This window comes from Schistocerca serialis, chromosome 9 (genome assembly GCF_023864345.2).
Source record: "Schistocerca serialis cubense isolate TAMUIC-IGC-003099 chromosome 9, iqSchSeri2.2, whole genome shotgun sequence".
NCBI classification, from domain to species: Eukaryota; Metazoa; Arthropoda; class Insecta; order Orthoptera; family Acrididae; genus Schistocerca; species Schistocerca serialis.
Window position 1 is genome coordinate 126797612 of NC_064646.1, and position 23702 is coordinate 126821313.

A 23702-nucleotide genomic window follows, 5' to 3' on the forward strand; every position below is an offset into this window, starting at 1 on the left:
GATGGACGCCGCATGCACCGTATACTGAACGGTGGTCTATATAGGACGTCGATTTGCAGCTCTCAGCGGAACTCATCAGCAGAAGCAGCATTCTCCATGAAGATGGCGACCAGTTGGATCACCGAAATATCGAGTCAAGTTGATTTTAGGATCCGGCAGCAAACCCGATGAGACTTTCAAATGATTAGTGCAGCATTCGCATCTTTCCGACGCGCAAGTGGTAAATGCGAACACGTGACGTTATTACCACATACGTCCAAACAGGACCAACGTGTTATTATTCTTTTCTTGTCTATCGAAGGACAAACATCTGTAGACATCCTTCGGAGAATGAAGTATGTGTAGGGGTGATTACGGATAAACGTCCGGGAAAATTGCAACTCACATCCCCATATCGCAAATGTCGCAACGCAGAAATTACATCAACTCAAGTGCGAGACGCTCTGTCGTCCACCTTATAGTCCTCATCTCTCACCATGCGGCTATAACGCCTTTGACCGCATAAAAAAAAGGCCTTGGAGGATCGAGGATTCCTTTCGGGACAGAATGTGTAGGAGGCAGTTACGGACTTCTTCATGCAGCAGGACACGGTGTTTCATCAAACGGGTGTCTTCTGCGTGATGCATCGGTGGGGTTATTGACTCAATGCTCACGGCGATTTTACCTGATTATCATACACTTCTGGACTGTGCAGCCCTCCAACGGAAACTTTTTGATCGTCCCTCAGAAATGAAAAATGCGGACCATCTTTTCTTGGAGATATCATCACAGGTGACAACAGTTTGTGTCTTGAATACGAACCTACAACAAAACGACAAAGCGCAGAATGCGTCTCTGATTTTTCAAGACCGAAGAAGGTGCGAATGTGACGCGCGAGTAGAACAACATCGGAAAGAAAGACAATTCTGACAGTTGCACATAGTTGTATGAACGTTCTGTGTGGTTTTACTCAAGCGTAGGAGGGGGCGGGAGGGAGACTATGTAGAACATTTGAAGCTTTAAGAACACCATCTTAACTTTCCTCTATTTCTTTATTCTAGTCTCAAAACTTTTTGGGCTACGGGATATACTGTGGTAAAGACATGCAAATATATAAACGATAAAACTCACATGTTTGGACAAGATAAAAAGACACTGGGATAAAAAAATTCAAATGGCTCTGAGCACTATGGGACTTAACATCTGTGGTCGTCAGTCCCCTAGAACTTAGAACTGCTTAAACCTAACTAACCTAAGGACATCATACACATCCATGCCCGAGGCAGAATTCGAACCTGCGACCGTAGCGGTCACGCGGTTCCAGACTGAAGCGCCTAGAACCGCACGGCCACACCGGCCGGCCACTGGAAAAGGTGGCATCAGTGCATTGATACAAGAGAGTTATTTCTGGATCACGAAACAACGCTCGAGCAACCAAGAAAAACAATACACATCACTAATCAGAAGACACACACTAATTTAGAAACAAAGCACGTCACTGAGAGCGATCAAGAGAGATACCATCTATTGTTGGCACATTGCAGTATAACGTGGCAGGGTACCTTAGCAGCCGCACGGGAGGCGTCAGTGGTCCGGATGTTATCGTAATCACGAGCTACCATCCTAATTCTGGATGATCTGATTGCCACAGATTACGAGCAACAAGATCATTAAATGTTTCTCTGACTAACCCGCAGTCTTTTATGCATTTCCTGGTGCCTGTACCACTGAAACAGTCTCACATGCCGCCTAAACGATAGGAGCAGGGGAATGAAGACTGTACCAGCCACGGAAAAGCATCTTGATGGCAAAAGAAGTCGGGTACCAGTGAGAAACAGCTCTTGCTGTGGATATTAAAAACCTCGGGCTTAAAAGAAATCGGCAGCATCGGGTGATGGTTCTACTTGCAGCCAACCTACCCGTGGTCATCTGCAAAGTTTCGGGCAGGCTGCTCGGTACGTTAGGTTTCTAGACGCCGAGTTTGGAACCGCGTGACCGCTACGGTCGCAGGTTCGAATCCTGCCTCGGGCATGGATGTGTGTGATGTCCTTAGGTTAGTTAGGTTTAATTAGTTCTAAGTTCTAGGCGACTGATGACCTCGGCAGTTAAGTCGCATAGTGCTCAGAGCCATTTGAACCATTTTTCTAGACGCCGACTTCCCCGAATGGCCAGAATAGCTTCTCTGGTGCCTCCCTGGTGTATTCATTTTCCATGAGTTCCTAGTTATCTGAACAGCTTAGCAGTCACACTCGTTTCCATAGGAGCAAAATATTTTCTGTCCAACACACAGCCACTTCTCCTAAATCCTTTCCGGTACTAGGAAACAGTCTCCGGCTCTGTCACCCTTATTCATCAGAGAACTGAATCGCATGTCTGTTGTGGTCTTCAGTCCGAAGACGGATTTGATAAAGCTCTCCATGCTATTCTGTCATGTGCAAGCAAAAATTTGGAAATATGTGGTAATTCCTATGGGACCAAACTGCTGAGGTCATCGCTCCCTAGGCTTACACACTACTTACTCTAACTTAAACTAACTTACGCTAAGGACAACACTCACATCCATGCCCGAGGGAGAACTCGAACCTCTGAAAAGTTTGTAAGGGTGGTGCAGGGTAGGATGTGCTGAGAAATAATTGTTAAGAAAAAATTCGATACGTTGAGCTGTTTTCGTGTCAATTAGCAGTGAAGTTAACCAATCAGGCCATTGCACGTGGAAATTCAAGCAGCCGGCCAGAGACGGTGTCGCCTAACGAAGAACGCGCAACCGTCTGATTGACTAACTTTAGAGCTAATTAACACGGAAACGGCGCAACGTATCGAATTTTTTCTTCACATTATTTCTCAGCACAGACTACGCTACAACACCCCTACAAGCTTTTCAGACGACTTCTGACCATCCTGTATACTGCAACCTACATCCATTTGAACCTGTCTACTCTCCCCTCGTACGAACACACACACATTCATACACACACACAAACACACACACACACACACACACACACACACACACACACACACATACGTACGCATGCATGCAAGCACACATGTCACTGCAGGAGTAAACTAAATTTTCCCTGATGCCCTTTTCCAGTTTCAAAGAGTAGTTAGTGATGTGTCTGCTAAAACAAAAATGTTCGATCTTCTCTTTCAATATATCCTTTAGCCCAATAAATTACAATTGGCCTTAGACGTATTCAAATCTTGTTTTAAACCATCCTTTTTCTTCTATTACTATAGTAATTACAATTATTTATAATATTAAAAATATCATCATTATTTCAGTAAAATGTGATGAACGTTTTGTATGTGTTATACTTTCATACGTTGTAAGGCAGGGTCTGAAATCTTTAATTTGGTCGGGTTAAAAGTAAAACTAATGTAATTTGTATTCTAGTTATGAAGTGGACAAGAACGTAATAAGAGCCTTTGGTCCTCGCTTGATAGCTACAGGTTCTTCATCCTGCAAATTATTTATTCAAAATATTCGTAAACTGCATCACAGACAATAGCTGCACACACTTACGCAACTGGCGAAAGGTGACAGCTCGCATGACATTATTCGAAACTACTCATGCAGATTCTCTTTCAAGGTGATAATGAAGAGTTTTGGAACCTCAATTAATGTATTTTTCACTTAATTTTATCCGCGTTGTCCTCATCCCTCTATCACTGGATGATTCATGTGCAGTTTACGTGATGAATTCGAACTATGCCTGAAATTATATATGAATACGACAGACGTGCATTTTGTACCCTTGCACAGGACGACTTTTTAAAATACTATGAGGTGGTAATAAAAAATTCAAATCCATACGAGTAAGTATTCGTGATGGCACATCGTCGAAATAAACTGATAATACGAAAATAAATGACACTGATCACAATAAAGCCGAGATGGAATACAGAATTGACTTTTTTGTTTCTTTGGTTCACTCACAACCAATATTCTGTGCTCAGTGCGTTGGTATTTGTATACAACCGGTAATCTTCTTCTTCCTCTCTTTTTCAGAGGATGGCAATGTCATTAATTTGAATCCTGCTACTAATCCTTTCTTTTATTACTGTCATTCTTTCTTCGCTATGTAGGTTGAACAGCGAACGGGAGAGAGTGCGCACATACCTTAATCCCCTTTTAATTCGAGTACTATTGAGTCTTCCATTCCTATTGTTCTCTCTTAGAAATGGGCGAATATAATACTCAAGTTCAGAAGTGACAGCATGAAAAGGGATCTGCAAGAATGGACCATCATGCTCATATTTGAAAGCACGTAAGCAGGGAAGCATGCTTTCTCACTACTGTTCGGTCTACATACAGACGGAGCATGGAGTACATAAAGTAAAGGCAACCAATACATATTAACATACCGAAACATGTGACCGAAAACTGAGCCTTGTGAACATCATTTTTCATTTCTTTATTGAGAAATTTGTTAACATCGAGTATAGATTTAAGTGCCAGGAAGTCGTTTCTGAAAATATCTGTATGGAGTGTAGCCATGTATGGAAATGAAACGTGGACGATAAATAGTTTAGACAAGAAGATAATAGTAGCTTTCGAAACGTGTTGCTACAGAAGAATGCTGAAGATTAGATGGGTAGGTCACATAAGGAATGAAGAGGTATTGAACAGAATTGGAGAGAAGAGAAATTTGTGGCACAACTTGACTAGAAGGTATCGTTTGGTAGGGCATATTCTGAGGCATCAAGGGATCACATATTTAGCATTGGAGGCCAGCGTGGAGGGTAAAAATCGTAGAGGGAGACCAAGAGATGAATACACTAAACAGATTCAAAAGAATGTAGGTTGCAGTAGGTACTGGGAGATGAAGAAGTTTGCACAGGATAGAGCTGCATCAAACCAGTCTCAGGACTGAAGACCACAACAACAACAATATTTATTTATTTTCTCCAATTTATATTTTACTCGCTATTTGGTGACCAAGACAGATCGTGTTTTCACGATATTAAATTCTACGTATACTTAAAATGAAGTTTATTAGGTTTCTTAGAGTTTTAACGAATGAAATCAATACATAATTGTAAACTTAAAGTAATTAGCATAGTAAATGTGAAATAGAGTGGTTAGACAGAGTTTGTATTTGTGGACTGTCACCAATGACGCAGTCCAGGAGGAAGCACCTCAGAAGGACTTTGATCTACTGTTACTCGCCGTCTGAGGAAGAGAATGTCAGGACCACTCTCACCCTCAGACGGCGTGGTCCTACTTCTGAGTTAGGCTGTACTTTCCACCTGCTCTACACGAAAATGTGTGCTCTCCCCCATTTCTACAGGCTGTGCAAAATAGAACCGGCACAGAACATAAGCTAACGGAAAAAAGCGCAACACTAAGAAATTGTTAATGTAGAGTAATGAAATTTCGGAAATATATTTGTCTCGGTAACATATTAAGTGGTTAACATTGCGAGATTACAGATTAATGTCAGTACGAGATAATCCATTGCAAATGTGGAATTCTGGTGCATTAATAACCGTATAACCGCCAGAATGTTGAATACAAGCATGCAGACGTGTATGGTTCAAATGGCTCTAAGCACTATGGGACTTAACATCTGAGGTCATCAGTCCCCTAGAACTTAGAACTACTTAAACCTAACTATCCTAAGGACATTACACACAGCCATGCCCGAGGCAGGACTCGAACCTGCGACCGCAGCAGCAGCGCGGTTCCGGACTGAAGCGCCCAGTACCGCTCGGACACAGCGGCCGGCGCAGACGTGCCTGGATTGTATTGTACACGTGCCGGATGTCAGTTTGTGGGATGGAGTTCCATGCCTGTTGGACTTGGTCGGTCAATACAGGGACGGTTTATGTTGTTTCTGGATGACGCTCCTGTTGTCGTCCGATGATTTCCCATAAGTACTCGATTAGAGACAGATATGGTGATCGAGCAGGCCGAGGTGACACGTCGACACTCTGTAACGCATGTTGGATTAGAATAGCGGTATGTGGGCGAGCGTTATCCTGTTGGAAAACACCCTCTGGAATGCTATTCATGAATGGCAGTACAAAAGGTCGAATCACCAGAATGATGCACAATTTTGCAGTGACGGTGCATGAGATAACCAGGAGAGTGTTCCTGCTGTCATACAAAATCACACCCCAGGCCATAACTCCAGGTGTAGGTCCAGTGTGTCTAGCACGTAGACAGGTTCGTTTCATGCCGTCAGCTGGCCTCCTCCTAATCGACAAATAGCCATCAGTGGCCCCGAGGCAGAATCAGATTTTTTCAGAAAACACAATATACCTCCATCCTGCCCTCCAGTGGGCTCTTGACACCTCTAAAGGTGCAAATGGCGGTGAGTTTTGGTCAGTGGATGCACGCTACAGGGCGTCTGGTTCGGAGCTGTCCTTGAAGTAACCGATTTGTAAGAGTTCCCTGTGTCACAGTGGTGCGACTGCTGCTCAAATTGCTGCTGTAGACGCAATAGGATGGGCCTGAGTCATACGCCAAACACTACGGTAGTTCCACGTAGTCGTCGGCAGCCGTGTCTTCTTGCGACCACACATTCTCCTCACCACCGCTGCCAGCAATCAAGCAAAGTGGCTACAGTACTGCCAAGTCTTTCTGCAATATCTCAGACGGAACATTCAGCTTCTCGTAGCCCTATACACGACCTTGTTCAAACTCAGTGAGGTCCTCACGACCGTCAAGTGTTTGTTGAAAGCAAATCTGATTCGCAACCTCGTGGAGATGTTTTTAGTGCCATACTTATCTTTCAGACGTAGAAAAACACCAACCAACTTGCGTTTATCTCGCACAACTCTTCCTTGCTGTGCGACTTCTTTTTTCCGTTAGTGTGTTTCATGCGTCTTGAGATAGGTAATCCAGCCTACATTATCCGCATCCATAGCGGATGTTGTAAGCTGGATTGCCTGTCTTAAAGCGTATGAAATATTTTCTGGAGCAGTTTTATTTTATCCACACTGCACAGTTATCTTACAAATTAAGATGGCTGTCTAACGCACACTTCTTTTTATGACACTCTGAGTACAACCACCAGTCACTTTTAAATGTGACACTATTTTTCATTTTACTGTTCTACGTTCTTTAGACATCTACCATTTGTGCCTGTATTTGTATGTTCTGTCCTGTATAATGGAGTGTTCAGTATTGTTCCATGCCTAGGATGGCATACAACTTTTGAATTCAGTGTTCACTGCCAACTATATACTGCTTTTTCGTAGCCTCAGTAGGTCAGGCTTGAAAATGAAACTGTAGGGTTCGAAAGTAGTCGCCTAATATAAATACTGCAACTGTTGACAGAATCGTTAATAAACGCTTCTGGGATAAAGGGTTCACCAGTCTTAGTAATTAGCAGGCTTTACGTATGACAAGGAGACGTTGGTAATTTGTAGGTGATCATGGACTAGATGTTAGGATCAAATGTGGCGAAATTTTAAACAAGGTCTCCCAAATACACTGACTTGTAATAATGAATAAGTGGTATAAATAGCAAAAGCGTCATTATATATATGGACCTCACCAAACATATCACAAAACATATAATCAGATCAAACTAACTTCAACCTCATTAACTAAAGACATAGAAATTCCATCGAAGTGGTTGTCACAGCCTCAGGAATCGACGTAAACTCAAACTATAATCGTCTCCGGTAAGATACAAAAACTGAAAGAAATAACTCTTTTGAATAGAATTAATACATAATTACTTAAAGAAAAGACAATGGTACAAAAAGAAAGCTAACTCACAGAAAAAAATAACAGTGTTAACAACAACTGGAAATCACTTGATGAGTTTGTACTTGAAGCTACCAATTGAAACAAAACGAACTGTAAAACAAAAATGAACGGCAAATAAAGCCCTTTCTATGGACGAAAAAAAATCATAAGGGTATAACAAATAAAAGTATAATAAAACAGATGTAGAGATCAGACAAGATAATTCAGACACAGGAAAATGATATGAAAGAGATAGATGAGGAAGTGGAGGGGATGGATAAAAAATATGATACTTCTGGAGTCCACAGAAACATTAAAGAAAGTACAGGTGCCTCTGTAACTTCAGTAGGTCGTCCTCTAAACACTTCTCTGTAGTCCTTCGCACCCATTGCAAGACACCTGCTCGCACTTTCTGGGAGTCTGCAAAATGTGGGTGTTGTCTGCCCAAAGATTTCTTCATAGCCCCGAATAGGAGGAGCCAAGTCAAGAAAGTGCGGTGGGTATGCTAGTACCCGGAAACCCCATTTCAGCGATGGCTGCCATGGTTTTGCTACTAGTACAGGCGTGAGCGTTGTCGCGTTGAAAGAGCATCTTTCGTGACGGTGCACGCTCTCCACACACTGCCAACATTCGCCTGTGAATATCTGCAGTGTTTGCATCTCCTCTCGCAGAAACCACGTCGTGCAGCGCTGTTCTTCACAACAATCCTTGTTTTCCGCTCACTTAAAGACAGCTCTTCTCAAACTGGCCTGTAGTGTGGACGGATTACACTTCTTATGATTGTCTTGCCATCTACGGTTAGACTATAGTAGTACACACTCGCAACTGTAATAATGATCAAATGGTACACCATGAATGACTGAAAAAAATAAAGTGTAAAGCAATAAGGAACTCCCTTCTTAGAAATGAACAAGCCTGAACTGCCTTTTTTAAGATGACATCTTTTATTACGAATCGCAAATCGAACTTATAACTACGACTCCGAAAGATTAAATGTTATGTAATCCCAATGCTCTTGTATGGAATACAAATAGGCAGAAATGAAGAAGACTAAGGGATTGATGTGACTGTATCGACGAGTGTTAAAAATATCCTTCACACAGTGAATTACCAATGACGATGGTGTGAAGCGAATCAGTAAGGATAAGGAAGCGGGGAACAAAGTCAGAACTAGAAAAATGGAATATATTGGTCACATCATGAGAGGAGAAATACACTCCTGGAAATGGAAAAAAGAACACATTGTCACCGGTGTGTCAGACCCACCATACTTGCTCCGGACACTGCGAGAGGGCTGTACAAGCAATGATCACACGCACGGCACAGCGGACACACCAGGAACCGCGGTGTTGGCCGTCGAATGGCGCTAGCTGCGCAGCATTTGTGCACCGCCGCCGTCAGTGTCAGCCAGTTTGCCGTGGCATACGGAGCTCCATCGCAGTCTTTAACACTGGTAGCATGCCGCGACAGCGTGGACGTGAACCGTATGTGCAGTTGACGGACTTTGAGCGAGGGCGTATAGTGGGCATGCGGGAGGCCGGGTGGACGTACCGCCGAATTGCCCAACACGTGGGGCGTGAGGTCTCCACAGTACATCGATGTTGTCGCCAGTGGTCGGCGGAAGGTGCACGTGCCCGTCGACCTGGGACCGGACCGCAGCGACGCACGGATGCACGCCAAGACCGTAGGATCCTACGCAGTGCCGTAGGGGACCGCACCGCCACTTCCCAGCAAATTAGGGACACTGTTGCTCCTGGGGTATCGGCGAGGACCATTCGCAACCGTCTCCATGAAGCTGGGCTACGGTCCCGCACACCGTTAGGCCATCTTCCGCTCACGCCCCAACATCGTGCAGCCCGCCTCCAGTGGTGTCGCGACAGGCGTGAATGGAGGGACGAATGGAGACGTGTCGTCTTCAGCGATGAGAGTCGCTTCTGCCTTGGTGCCAATGATGGTCGTATGCGTGTTTGGCGCCGTGCAGGTGAGCGCCACAATCAGGACTGCATACGACCGAGGCACACAGGGCCAACATCCGGCATCATGGTGTGGGGAGCGATCTCCTACACTGGCCGTACACCACTGGTGATCGTCGAGGAGACACTGAATAGTGCACGGTACATCCAAACCGTCATCGAACCCATCGTTCTACCATTCCTAGAGCGGCAAGGGAACTTGCTGTTCCAACAGGACAATGCACGTCCGCATGTATCCCGTGCCACCCAACGTGCTCTAGAAGGTGTAAGTCAACTACCCTGGCCAGCAAGATCTCCGGATCTGTCCCCCATTGAGCATGTTTGGGACTGGATGAAGCGTCGTCTCACGCGGTCTGCACGTCCAGCACGAACGCTGGTCCAACTGAGGCGCCAGGTGGAAATGGCATGGCAAGCCGTTCCACAGGACTACATCCAGCATCTCTACGATCGTCTCCATGGGAGAATAGCAGCCTGCATTGCTGCGAAAGGTGGATATACACTGTACTAGTGCCGACATTGTGCATGCTCTGTTTCCTGTGTCTATGTGCCTGTGGTTCTGTCAGTGTGATCATGTGATGTATCTGACCCCAGGAATGTATCAATAAAGTTTCCCCTTCCTGGGACAATGAATTCACGGTGTTCTTATTTCAATTTCCAGGAGTGTATATATATGGTGGTTTCCGTAGGAGCGTGCAAATATTCCACATGGCGGGGAACCTAGGGTCGGAGAAGCCAGCTCAAGGAGACAAAAAAATGGTTCAAATGGCTCTGAGCACTATGCGACTTAACTTCTGAGGTCATCAGTCGCCTAGAACTTAGAACTAATTAAACCTAACTAACCTAAGGACATCACACACACCCATGCCCGAGGCAGGATTCGAACCTGCGACCGTAGCGGTCACGCGGTTCCAGACTGAAGCGCCTTTAACCGCACGGCCACAACGGCCGGCTCAAGGAGACAATAGGAATAAAATCACATTACTCTGTAGTAACATTAGTTACAGTTAACTGCAAATACTGTCACTGACACAATGAAAGTGCCATTTGAACTATATCTTAGAAAATGTGCTGAAACTGACGGCCATCAACCTCAATGCAAGCATGATATTGGCGAACAAGATTCTGACGCACCCTGACAAATATCCCTGGTGTGTTTCAAGTCAAATTACAGGCAGCTACAATCCTGGCAGCTAATTCCATCTCAGTATCCACTGGGATCTCATACACAAGTGACTTTAGATATCGCCATAGGAAATAATCAAGGGATAATGTCAGCTGCCCTCGCAGTTCGTGGAATAGGACCTCCCCTTCCAGTCCAGCGACCAGGAAATACAACATTGAGATGGTTGCGGACATCCACACTGAAGTGAGGCGGTGCACCGTCATGTTGTACCCACATCCTCTCACGAACATGCAAGGGTACATTCTCCAACAACTCAGGAAGAACTCTTTGCACGAACCTCCAATACCTGTGGGCATTCAGATGCCCAGATAGAAGATACAGTCCGATGAGATTGTCGTCTACAACGCCTGCCCGGTTAATCACAGCAAAACGTCCTTGATGTTTGACCTGTACTACAGCCTGAGGGTTTACCACATCCCACACATGGCTATTCCTGCTGTTAGAAATACCACCACGAAGGAATAAGCGCGGTTCTAGGCGCTTCAGTCCGGAACCGTGCTGCTGCTGCGGTCGCAGGTTCGAATCCTGCCTCGGGCATGGATGTGGACAATAGTGCTTAGAGCCATTTGAACCATTTGGAATGAGACCTCGTCATTAAACAGCACGATTTAGAGGAGATCTGGTAGATCAATCCATTGTTAGGATCAAACACTGACAAAATGTGACCCTCAGTGCAAAATCCGTCACAACCATTGCATGGACTCGTTGGGGCTGATATGGATGTAAGTGTTGTTCGTGGAGTACTTGCCCACTCGCTAGGACGTGCAGCGCCTGTTTCACGCGTAATACACCAAGTGCGCACCTCCTCCTCAAAATCGGGTGTGCGAGTGGACCTCATGTTGCCGTTTCTGCTTTCCAGTGAACCAGTTTCCCTCATTCGTCGATCGAGAGAAATAAACACTCGTCGTGACAAATGATGCCTGTACAGCCTTTCAGCAGCGAGAGCATTGCAAGGTACTTCCCCATACACAAGGTGCATCTCAGTGAGTTCTGCGGAACTATACCGATACCGCTACATCGTTTTATACTGTATGTCTCTAAGTAGCACTGATTACTGAATGGGTCTGTCGTTGATGCTTAGGAAGTTCTGTCGTGGGACAATGCAAACACGATACAACAGAGCCACCTTGTGGACAAGTAAAGTAAACAAAATCTGCATAATGACTTCCTAGTAGTCAGGCTCGACCTCCTTGTTTCCTTACAGGAAATAAAGAATATACATGTAAATAAACAGCGCAGTAAATTTAAATTTGTATCCATGTTAGTTGAAAATAAACTTTTAAACAGTAATGCTAGAGAAAGCGGTACACAAATTTACTTCCATATCTGCATAAGACTCCAGGTTCAAAAATGGTTCAAATGGCTCTAAGCACTATGGGACTTAACATCTGAGGTCATCAGTCCTCTTGACTTAGAACTACGTAAACCGAACTAAACTAAGGACATCACTCACAGCCGGCCGAAGTGGCCGTGCGGTTCTAGGCGCTGCAGTCTGGAACCACGCAACCGCTACGGTTGCAGGTTCGAATCCTGCCTCGGGCATGGGTGTGTGTGATGTCCTTAGGTTAGTTAGGTTTAACTAGTTCTAAGTTCTAGGGGACGAATGACCTCAGTAGTTGAGTTCCATAATGCTCAGAACCATTTGAACCATTTGAACATTACTCACATCCATGCCCGAGGCAGGATTCGAACCTGCGCCCGCAGCAGCAGCGCGGTTCCGGACTGAAGCGCCTGGTACCCAAGGTTCCCTAACTCAAATTGTTCAGTGGAATTCTCCACTGAATCGTTCCCTATACAGCCTTTCAGCAGCGAGAGCTTTGCAACGTACTTCCCCATACCCAAGGTGCATGTCAATGAGTTCTGCGAAACTGCAGAACACTAGGTAATTTGCATAATTTTTATGTAAAACGCAGTACAATAGTTTACGGGGGTGTGCGACAAAGAAGAATTCTCCAGAAATGGCATTCAAAAGCATATGATATTCGAAAAGTGTACCATAAAATGGTGGGAGGACATAACTAATTACTTAATTTGGTATCAAAGGCGGTAGAATAGTTTAACGAAATGGGTGTGAGCTGGAAAACCACTTAACAGAACAATAGGTTAGGTGCCGACAAAGGGCCAAACATTAGGTTAAGATACTCAGAGTACACTGGCGAACAGTAGGTTATGCAACATGTTTGCTTCATGTAATTACTTCTTACAAGACCTACATGTTTCCAAACAGCAGAGAATGATGAGCAATAGAAATCCAAGCCTCACAAACAGATTTTTTTATAAATAAACAATACGCTCCATCGTATTGTACTGTACATCTCTGAATAGCGCTGAGTAACGAATGGGTATTCTCTCATCCTGTCGCATTTTTGCAGGCTCTTTCGGAAATACCCAATGTAATATTTCGAAAAGAGACAGCACGTTAATACGAAGAATGTATCACCTAGCCTATGTAACTAGTTAACATTTATTCTTCTTATTTCTCGACTTTCGAAAGGCGTTCGACTCAGTTCCGCACTGTCGCTTGCTCCAAAAAGTGCGCGCTTACGGTCTATCCGATGACATATGCGGTTGGATAGAAAGTTTCCTAACAGACAGGGAGCAGTATGTCGCCCTGAACGGGGTGACTTCAACAGAAACAAGCGTAACTTTAGGTGTGTGCTAGGGCAGCGTAATAGGTCCGCTGCTTTTTACGATTTACATGAACGATCTGGTTGATGGTATTGACAGCGGCCTTAGACTGTTTAACGAGGATGCTGTAGTCTACAGGAAAGTAGTATCACACGAAAGTTGTGAACAAATCAATGATGATTTGCATAAAGTAAATGCGTGGTGTAATGACTGGCAATTATCTCTCAATATTAGTAAGTGCAACCTAGTGCGTATAACAAGGCGAAAATCCCCATTGATGTATTAGTACAAAATAAATGTCCAGTCTTTGCAAGCGGTAACATCCGTCAAGTATCTGGGTGTGACTATTCGAAATGATGTCAAATTGAATTATCAGATTACGCAAGTAAGGGTAAGGCGAACTCTGGATTGCAGTTTATTGGTAGAATCCTGTAGCGATGCAGTCCTCCAACAAAGGAAATAGCTTACAATACGTTACTTCGTACAGCCTTAGAGTATTTTTCGTCAGTATGGGGACCTAACCAGTTGGGTCTGATTGAAAAGATTGAGAAGGTGCAAAGAAGAACAGCAAGGTTCGTGACTGGTACATTTAGCCATCGCGAGAGCGTTACAAATCTCATAGAAAGTTTGAAGTGGGACACACTAGCAGATAGGCGACACGCTTAACGGAAGGGGGTGCTCACTAAATTCCGAAATCCGATCTTCGCCGAGGATGTAGAGCATATATTATTACCACCAACTTTCAAATAGCGCAATGATCGCCATTCAAAGATAAGGAAAATTAGAGCTCGTACTGAGGCGTTCAGACAGACGTTTTTGCCTCGCGCCATCCGCGAGTGGAACAGAGGGACACCGCTTGGTGGCTAGCGGAATATATATATATATAGATGAAGATGTAGATTGTTTGTTGTTCCGTCTTCTCCCGCGCCGCTGCCGTCTGACCTGCTACCACTGCTGCTGTTGTCTGTACTGCTAGTATTGCCTGTGGAGTGATTCTACGTACTTGCTCGTCGCCGCCTGTACTGTCGTCGCTGCGGGTGATGCCAATACCGACTCAAAGGAAGGCCTCGGCGCTTGTTCGTGACGTCACGTCAGCTAGGCACGGCGAACGCCAGGTCTGTTGCAGGCATACTCATAATGGTAGTGTCTCCCTCTCTGACACAGGAAAATGTGAAACTATTGGCGGTAGTTCACCAACACACATTTTTCTGAGAGATTTCTGCAATCAATTAATTGTCAAATTCATTACACTTCTTAACAAATAGTGTACTCCTGAACTTAAATTTCCACCTGTTTTAAGGATTGACATGCAAAAACAACTTCATGGTCCAGCAGCAACAGAATTCGTGCTTGTTTACCTTATTTGTAAATCCGAGGAAGTTACGTTTGTACTGGGTTGCTTTTACAAGAAACTGTGAACACATTGGTGCTCTTCTTTAGGTATCTCGGTTGACTATGGGGTGAGAAGCACTGAATGTTAATGAAATATCTTGCGATTGTAAACGTTGGGGGACGGGGTGGGGGACAGAAGAAGAGGCAAAAGAGAGATACTTGTTTTATCAAATAAAATTTTTTTTATCTTATAAAGTTTCTCCTTTCAGTTGCAAGAGGGGAATATTTATCTTTTCTAATGTGCATGTTTAAAAAAGTTTAAGCTCAGCAGTATTTTCGATGTATGAAGCTATTTTGTTTCCTGTTTAGAATTCCTTTCGCTGAAAACGACTGTAATCTAATGACTGGCAACAGTTGGACAAAAAATGGTTCAAATGGCTCTGAGCACTATGGGACTCAACATCTGAGGTCATCAGTCCCCTAGAACTTAGAATTAGTTAAACCTAACTAACCTAAGGACATCACATACATCCATGCCCGAGGCAGGATTCGAGCCTGCGACCGTAGCAGTCACGCGGTTCCGGACTGATGTGCCTAGAATCGCATGGCCACCGCGGCCGGCCAAGAGTTGGAAATTTACACATTTAAATTAGTTCACATTTCCAGTGACGATGTCAAACGAAAATAAATAGTTCATTGTAAGCGGGTTGGGGCAAGTTTTGATAGCAAAATGGATCAAGTCAATACAGTTACTGGAATGTAAAATTTCCGAAGCTTGCAATGGGGCAAAGCATCTTCTCATATTGATCTACGTTTATTTCGACAGGATTCAGTAGTACAGAACTATGATCTTCATTTTTAGCTTTACGATAGTAAGAAAATCTTTCATCTAAATAAAACTGCAGAATCCAAAACAATATCACACATTTTGTCCAAAAATAAGAGATTTATAGTGATAAGCACGCCCAGGCGTTTCTGCCTGCAACAGACCTGGCGTTCGCCGTGCCTAGCTGACGTGACGTTACGAACAAGCGCCGAGGCCTTCCTTTGAGTCGGTGTTGGTGATGCCTTTACTTTCGGTGTCGCCGTCGTGGTGTTGCAGAGCCTGTGGCTGCAGCGCGCCTACCGGCAGTACGAGAGCGCCATGGGGTCCGCGGCGGAGATGGGCGACCGGCTGTGCCAGATGGAGGCGATGGACGGCGCGGCGCGCTGCCTCGAGGCGCTCCGGCTGCAGCACAAGATCTGCAACTGCCGCCCGCTCGAGTTCAACACCAGGCTGCTGGAGGTCGCCAGTTCCGTCGGCGCCAAGGTACCGCCCCCGCAAATCTCCAGTCGCTCCAAAGAGATCCCAGAACAGATCTTGAGGTCACATTTTTTTGCTGGTAGAGCACGCATGCTATACTACAGGGTGTTTCAAAAAGAATATATGAAAGTCGCGGGCTCTTTCTTCTTATCTCGTGTTTTCTACTGAAAATCTCGTGCTTGTACTCTTGTTAACTTTGCTATTACAGGGATCGCCTAAACTTTATTTTTTTTTAATTGGTGTTGTGCGCAACAAATAACTTACTTGGTCTACCTGCTGCCACTGCTTGATCTGCTGCAATCCATTATCTAACAAAAACATAAAAAAACCTATTATTCATGCTGAGTGCAATCCATTTTCTGTATGGCGGCTCCTGCTGTTGCTGCGGCTATTGCTGCTTACTACAACTACATATAATTCAAGAGAAGGGTTTGGTCAAATCTAAACTCGATAAATGATAATCCAAACACGTAATGAACTATATTCCGAAAGCGATTCTTTCTCATTCAATTAACAAAACGCTAGAAACTCTTTGAACAATCGCTTCGTATGTAAATCTGCCTCCAGTGGCATTAAAGCAATATTACAAATTAATCAAACTCTTGAGACAGACTGAAATACTTCTCAGTTAAATGCATAGTGAAACATTTCCCTGACAATTACAAAAGAAATCAATGACAAAAATCAATACTTAATCTATTCACCTAACAATGGCTTCCCTTAATAATTCAACTCCTATCATTATCGAAATTACCGTCTGCTCCTACGCACATACACAAACCCTTTTCTTTAAATTAATAACGCCGGCCGCGGTGGTCTAGCGGTTCTAAGCGCTCAGTCCGGAACCGCGCGACTGCTCCGGTCGCAGGTTCGAATCCTGCCTTGGGCATGGATGTGTGTGATGTCCTTAGGTTAGTTAGGTTTAAGTAGTTCTAAGTTCTACGGGACTGATGACCACAGATGTTAAGTCCCATAGTGCTCAGAGCCATTTGAACCATTTTTTAAATTAATAAGCGCGCTGCAAATTATAAAAAACATCAGCTTACTACCAAATCCTGTGTCGCTGCTGGCGGACACGGCAGTACGGCAGCTCGGCGACGACCCCTCGCCCAACACACGTGCGCACCACAGCAGGCGGGCTCCTGCACTGGCTTCAAAACTGCCACTAGTTAATCCGTGCGCTACGAGGCGCTACAATAATATCTTAGATTCCAGAGCTTGTGTATGTGCGCTGTAGCCAACCTTTAAATCCTAAGAGAGTATTGCCAACTTTCATACACGTATTACAAAATATTATTTTGTCCAAACTATCAGTCGCTGCGCCTCGGCTCGGCTACTGGAGAAACGAATACATAGTCTAGTTTACATTAATAGCCGCTAAATGTCAGTTGTCTTCTGCTTGGCTTGGTAACCGTCATACGAGGGGCGTTTGAAAAGTCCGTGCAAAAATAAAAACTGCTTACGTGTTTGGGTTAAACCTTTTTTCTTTTTCGACATAGTCTCCTTTTAGACTTATACACTTCATCCAACGCTGTTCTATTTTGTTGATGCCTTCCAAATAATAGGAATAGTCCAAGTCTGAAAAATAGTTGTTAGTTGCTGCAATTACCTCCTCATTTGAATAAAATCTTTGTCCCGTCAGCCATTTCTTCAAACTGGGGAATAAATAGCAGTCCGAGGGAGCCAAGTCTGGAGAATAGGGAGGATGTGAAACGTGTTGAATCCTATTTCCATTAATTTTGCGACCACAACTGTTGAGGTGTGTGCTGGTGCATTGTCGTGATGGAAAAGGACTTTCTTGCGGTCCAATCGTCGTCGTTTTTCTTGCAGCTCAGTTTTCAAACGGTCCAATAACGATGAATAATATGCACCTGTAGTAGTTTTACCCTTTTCCAGATAGCCGATGACGATAATCCGTTGTGAATCCCAAAAGACAGTTTCCATAACCTTTCCGTCCGAAGGAATGGTCTTCATCTTTTTGGTGCAGGTACTCCCTTGGTAAACCATTGTTTAGATTGTTCTTTGGTCTCAGGAGTATAGTAACGTATCCATCTTTCATCCACAGTGACGAAACGGCGCTTAAAGTCCTGCGGATTCTTCCTGAACAGCTGCAAACAATCCTTGCAACACTTCGCATGATTCCGTTTTTGGTCAAGCGTGAGCAATCGCGGAACCCATCTTGCGGATAGCTTTCTCATGTCCAAATGTTTATGCAAAATATTTTGTACCCATTCATTCTAGATGCCCACAGCACTTACAATCTCATGAACCTTAACTCGTCATCCATCACCATATCATGGATTTTACCAATGATTTCTGGAGTCATAAACTCCACAGGGCGTCCAGAACGTTCAGCATCACTTGTGCCCATATGGCCACTCCGAAAATTTTGAAACCACTTATAAACTGTTCTAATCGAAGGTGCAGGGTCACCGTAATATTTATCAAGCTCCTCTTTAGTCTCCTGAGCCGTTTTGCCTTTCATAAAGTAATGTTTAATCACCACGCGAAATTCTTTCTCGTCCATTTTTGGACAATCACTCGACTTCCTTGATTCACACGAATGCCAAACATAAAGAAATAGACAAATATGGCTGAAACTTGGTGTGCGTTCTTTCCAAAGATGCTACTAACTAAAAATGACCTCGATGCGCGTCGGTGGTGCCATCTCTCGGACATTGCACGGACTTTTCAAACGCGCCGGCCGGAGTGGCCGTGCGGTTCTAGGCGCTACAGTCTGGAGCCGAGCGACCGCTCCGGTCGCAGGTTCGAATCCTGTCTCGGGCATGGATGTATGTGATGTCCTCAGGTTAATTAGGTTTAATTAGTTCTAAGTTCTAGGCGACTGATGGCCTCAGAAGTTAAGTTGCATAGTGCTCGGAGCCATTTGAACCATTTTCTTTTTCAAACGCCCCTCGTATGTTTAAAATGGCTACTCCGCAGCAGAAATCATTTTGTGTTTTCGAGTTTGCGAAGTGCAATTCCGTGATTACTGTGCAGACTCTTCGGGCTGAGGTACCCAATTGATCCTCCGAATGGGTGGAACATTCTCAGATGGTGTTGACAGTTTCTAGATACAGGATGTGTACGTAAAGAAAAGAGTCTTTGCCGCCATCGTGTTCCTGAAGAAAATGTTGCAAAAATTCAAACTGCTTTCCAGCGTAGTCCTTCAAAATCAAATCGTCGTGTCATTCTGGAGTTACAACTGCCTACAACAACAATTTGGCGTGTTTTGAGGCGTCGGTTGGTTATGAAGCCGTACAAGTTACAGCTGTTACAAGCTCTGTGTCCTGATGACAAATGTAAACGTGTCGCATTTTGTAACGAGCTTCTTGATGCTATTGACATTGGTAACACTTTCGCACAGCGCATCGTGTTCAGTGATGAAGCGACTTTCCATGTTAGTGGTCAGGTATAAAACACAATGTTCAAATTTGGGGCCTACAGAACTCACATTGAACATGTACGAGATTCGCCCAAAGTCAATGTTTTTTGGGCGGTATCCCGATCATCTGTTTACGGCCCATTCTTCTTTGATGGAAACACGGTTAACGGTCAGCAGTATCTCCCTATGTTACAAAACTGGTTGTTTCCGAAGCTGCACGAAGACAATTTCATTTTTCAACAAGACGGGTCACCCACTCACTGGAGTCGCCAAGTGCGTGAATATCTGAATGAAACTCTACCGAACCGTTGGAATGGTCGTCAAGAAGCTGGCGACTTAGCATGTCTCACCTGGACGCCACGGTCACCGGATTTGAAACCCTCCGACTTGTTCCTGTGGGGTTTTGATAAAGACAACGTTTATCTACCACCACTCCCACAGAACCTGGAAGTGTTGCAGAACAGGATCCGCACTGCCATAAGATCAGTGACGTAGGACATGCTTGCCCGAGTATGGGAGGAATTTGAGTATCGACGTGATTTGTTCAAATTGCTGATGGAGGACATATTGAACATCTGTTATATGAACTTGAGAGGTCCGTAAAGATGTGTGTAGAGTTTCATATTTGTATGTCATAAAGTATAAGATCCATATGCATTCGAAATACGTATATCCTTTTTGAAACACCCTGTACAATGCTGGGAGAAAATGCAACCCCCACAAGCACAAGGTCATTGTATTAACAAGTGAGGTGGCAGGTGGTTCGCCACTGTAGGAGTATATGATAACTAATTCAGACCAAATGAAACACACATGTCAGGCTAAAGAGTGCCAAAATAAATACATCCCTATACAGTGTGCCCCCATCTGGCTGCAACGCAGGCGTTTATCTTCGCACGCAAACGACCATTAAGGTGGCGAATGGTATCCTGCGGTACATTGTCCCAAGCATCTTCCGTCTTCTGTCGCAATTCTTCAATGGTTCTTGCAGGCCCTGGAGAAGTGATAAGTTCACACTTCATCAAGTACCATACGTGTTCAACTGTCGAGGGATCTGGTGATCTTGCCGGTCAGGGCGAAATGGTTCAAATGGCTCTGAGCACTATGAGACTTGACATGTGAGGTCATCAGTCCCCTAGAACTTAGAAACACTTAAACCTAACCAACCTAAGGACATCACACACATCCATGACCGAGGCAGGATTCGAACCTGCGACCGTAGCGGTTGCTCGGTTGCAGACTGAAGCGCCTAGAACCGCTCGGCCTCAACGGCCGGTCGGTAAGGGCAATTGTGTACACTACGAAGATCATGCAGCAGCCTTACGTGGCTATGCATTGTCCTACTGAAAAATCATAACCCGTTACTGTAGAAGGAATGGCAGTAGTACTGGGATCACAATCCGCGCAAAGTAGCGGACACCTGTTACTTTACCCAGCAGAAACACCAGATTAGACCGCGAATTGTAACTGATGGCTCCCCCACATCGTGAAGCCTGCGACCTCGTGTACCCCACACGCTTGTATGTAAAACAATCGCAAACAGACAGTACCTACTCTTATTACTGAAGACAACAGAGTGCCATTCGACCCTCTCCTCAACTCTTTCACGACTCCAGAGTACACCATGCTTTGCGGTGTCGCGCTGTCAGTGGCTGCATAGCCACAGGCACGAGTGCTCTTAATCCTGGCGGCCGCGGTGGTCTCGCTGTTCTAGGCGCTCAGTCCGGAACCGCGCGACTGCTACGGTCGCAGGTTCGAATCCTGCCTCGGGCATGGATGTGTGAGATGTCCTTAGGTTAGTTAGGTTTAAGTAGTTCTAAGTTCTAGGGGACTGATGACCACAGCTGTTAAGTCCCATAGTGCTCAGAGCCATTTTTTTCTTAATCCGGGTGCAGCAGAGAACTCTGAATGGTCCCTGATGACACAGCACGTGCAGCATCTCCCCGGATTTCGTCTCTGCATGTTGTTCAGTCAGCCACCAGTGCTTTACAGTGCGTCGATCTTGAAGTGCATCTGTACCACGAGGACGTTCAGAACCCGGTCTACAGCTGTGCAGATGTTCCACAGACCACCCTTGGAAGCAGCGACTTACCACCGATGCATTCTGCCCAACATGTGCAACAATCCGTAGCGTGTCCATCAAGCTTCCACAGGCCCAAAATGCGAGCACGTACAAATGGCCGAAGCTGTTTAAGAGAAGAACGTACACGTCGATGGGGCATAGTTATACGCTAGAATGAATTCTGCAAGTACTGTTCGCCCTAAATGCAGCACTGATACTGTCAGCAAAATTTAGGGTGCCCAGACAAGCCTCCTCAGCTCCACCTGATCGCCGATGATCGCGACAAAAGAATAACTAACACTACATTACAGGGCTATTACAAATGATTGAAGCGATTTCATAAATTCACTGTAGCTTCATTCATTGACATATGGTCACGACACACTACAGATACGTAGAAAAACTCATAAAGTTTTGTTCGGCTGAAGCCGCACTTCAGGTTTCTGCCGCCAGAGCGCTCGAGAGCGCAGTGAGACAAAATGGCGACAGGAGCCGAGAAAGCGTATTTCGTGCTTGAAATGCACTCACATCAGTCAGTCATAACAGTGCAATGACACTTCAGGACGAAGTTCAACAAAGATCCACCAACTGCTAACTCCATTCGGCGATGGTATGCGCAGTTTAAAGCTTCTGGATGCCTCTGTAAGGGGAAATCAACGGGTCGGCCTGCAGTGAGCGAAGAAACGGTTGAACGCGTGCGGGCAAGTTTCACGCGTAGCCCGCGGAAGTCGACGAATAAAGCAAGCAGGGACTTAACCCCATGCGATTTCTTTCTGTGGGGTTATGTGAAAGATTCAGTGTTTAAACCTCATCTACCAAGAAACGTGCCAGAACTGCGAGCTCGCATCAACGATGCTTTCGAACTCATTGATGGGGACATGCCGCGCTGAGTGTGGGAGGAACTTGATTATCGGCTTGTCTGCCGAATCACTAAAGGGGCACATATCGAACATTTGTGAATGCCTAAAAAAACTTTTTGAGTTTTTGTATGTGTGTGCAAAGCATTGTGAAAATATCTCAAATAATAAAGTTATTGTAGAGCTGTGAAATCGCTTCAATCATTTGTAATAACCCTGTATATTAAACCCTGGTGGCACTGATCACAATCTCTCAGGGTGTTACATTTTTTCCAGCAGTGTAGTTACCGTTTGTGAAAATTTCAACATGAGAAATTACAGTATACACTCCTGAGTCTGTTTTGACCTAATCTAAGTTGGTAGGGTGGAGAAGAGACCAAACTACGCGGTCATCAGTCCCTCCGACCTTAGATTAAATAAAGCCGACAAAATCCCACATTAAAATAGGGAACTACAGTATCCACAAAATGATAAACTATTGACAGGGAAGGAAGGAAAACGATGGAAGAATAGGAGAGTGAAGGAAAGTGGCTAATGACATGGGCGTGAAGGAAGAAGCACAGGAGACAAGGGAGATGCTCAAGATATAACAGATCCCATAAGGAAAGGAGTGGGGAGGCAGAGGGCCGGGGTGAACCACCAAGCCCAGCTGAAGCCAATCCAGTCGGGGCGAATGGGGGAGCAAGAGGGCCTGCCATCCCCTCCACTCACCGATAAGGTGGAAGGTCCCTCCCTTAAATAAAGCGATAAAAAACCCCATCACGAATAAAACGTAAAACGAGATCCGCCGCTGAGGCATTGTCAGCCAACACCAGGGGTAGCGAGTCTGGAGAGCTAAAAGTCCATCGCAAAGTGGCTAAGTAGGGGCAGTCCAATAAGATGTGGGCCACAGTCAACATCGATCCACAACGACAGAGAGGCAGGTCCTCACGATGGAGGAGATAACCGTGAGTCAACCAAGTATGGCCGTTGCGGAGCCGGCGTAGGACGACAGAGGCCTTACGAGAGGCCCAGAAGGAGGACCGCCACGGAGTTTTAGTATCCTTAATCGCCCTGAGCTTGTTCGGCGAAGGAAAAGTGTGCCATTCTGCATCCCAAAGACTCAAAACCTGACGACGTAATACCGATCGAATGCCAACAACGAGAGATGGCCTGGTAGTAGCTAACTTAGCCAGTTGTTAGGATAGTTCATTGCCAGGAATCCCAACATGGCCTGGGGTCCAAATGAAAACCACTGAGCATCCACGTTGAGCAAGGAGAGAAAGGGAGTCCTGGATAGCGATGACCAATGGGTG

The 23702-nt window shown here is 45.0% G+C and overlaps 1 protein-coding gene across 1 annotated transcript in view; it reads left to right on the forward strand.

Moving 5' to 3' along the window:
• Positions 1-23702, forward strand: part of LOC126419414 (43 kDa receptor-associated protein of the synapse homolog) — a 100192-nt gene that overhangs the window by 53267 nt on the left and 23223 nt on the right. The window contains exon 7 of the mRNA XM_050086603.1: positions 15918-16109. Coding sequence (XP_049942560.1) covers positions 15918-16109 — 192 coding nt within the window. The remainder of the gene's footprint in view (positions 1-15917; positions 16110-23702) is intronic.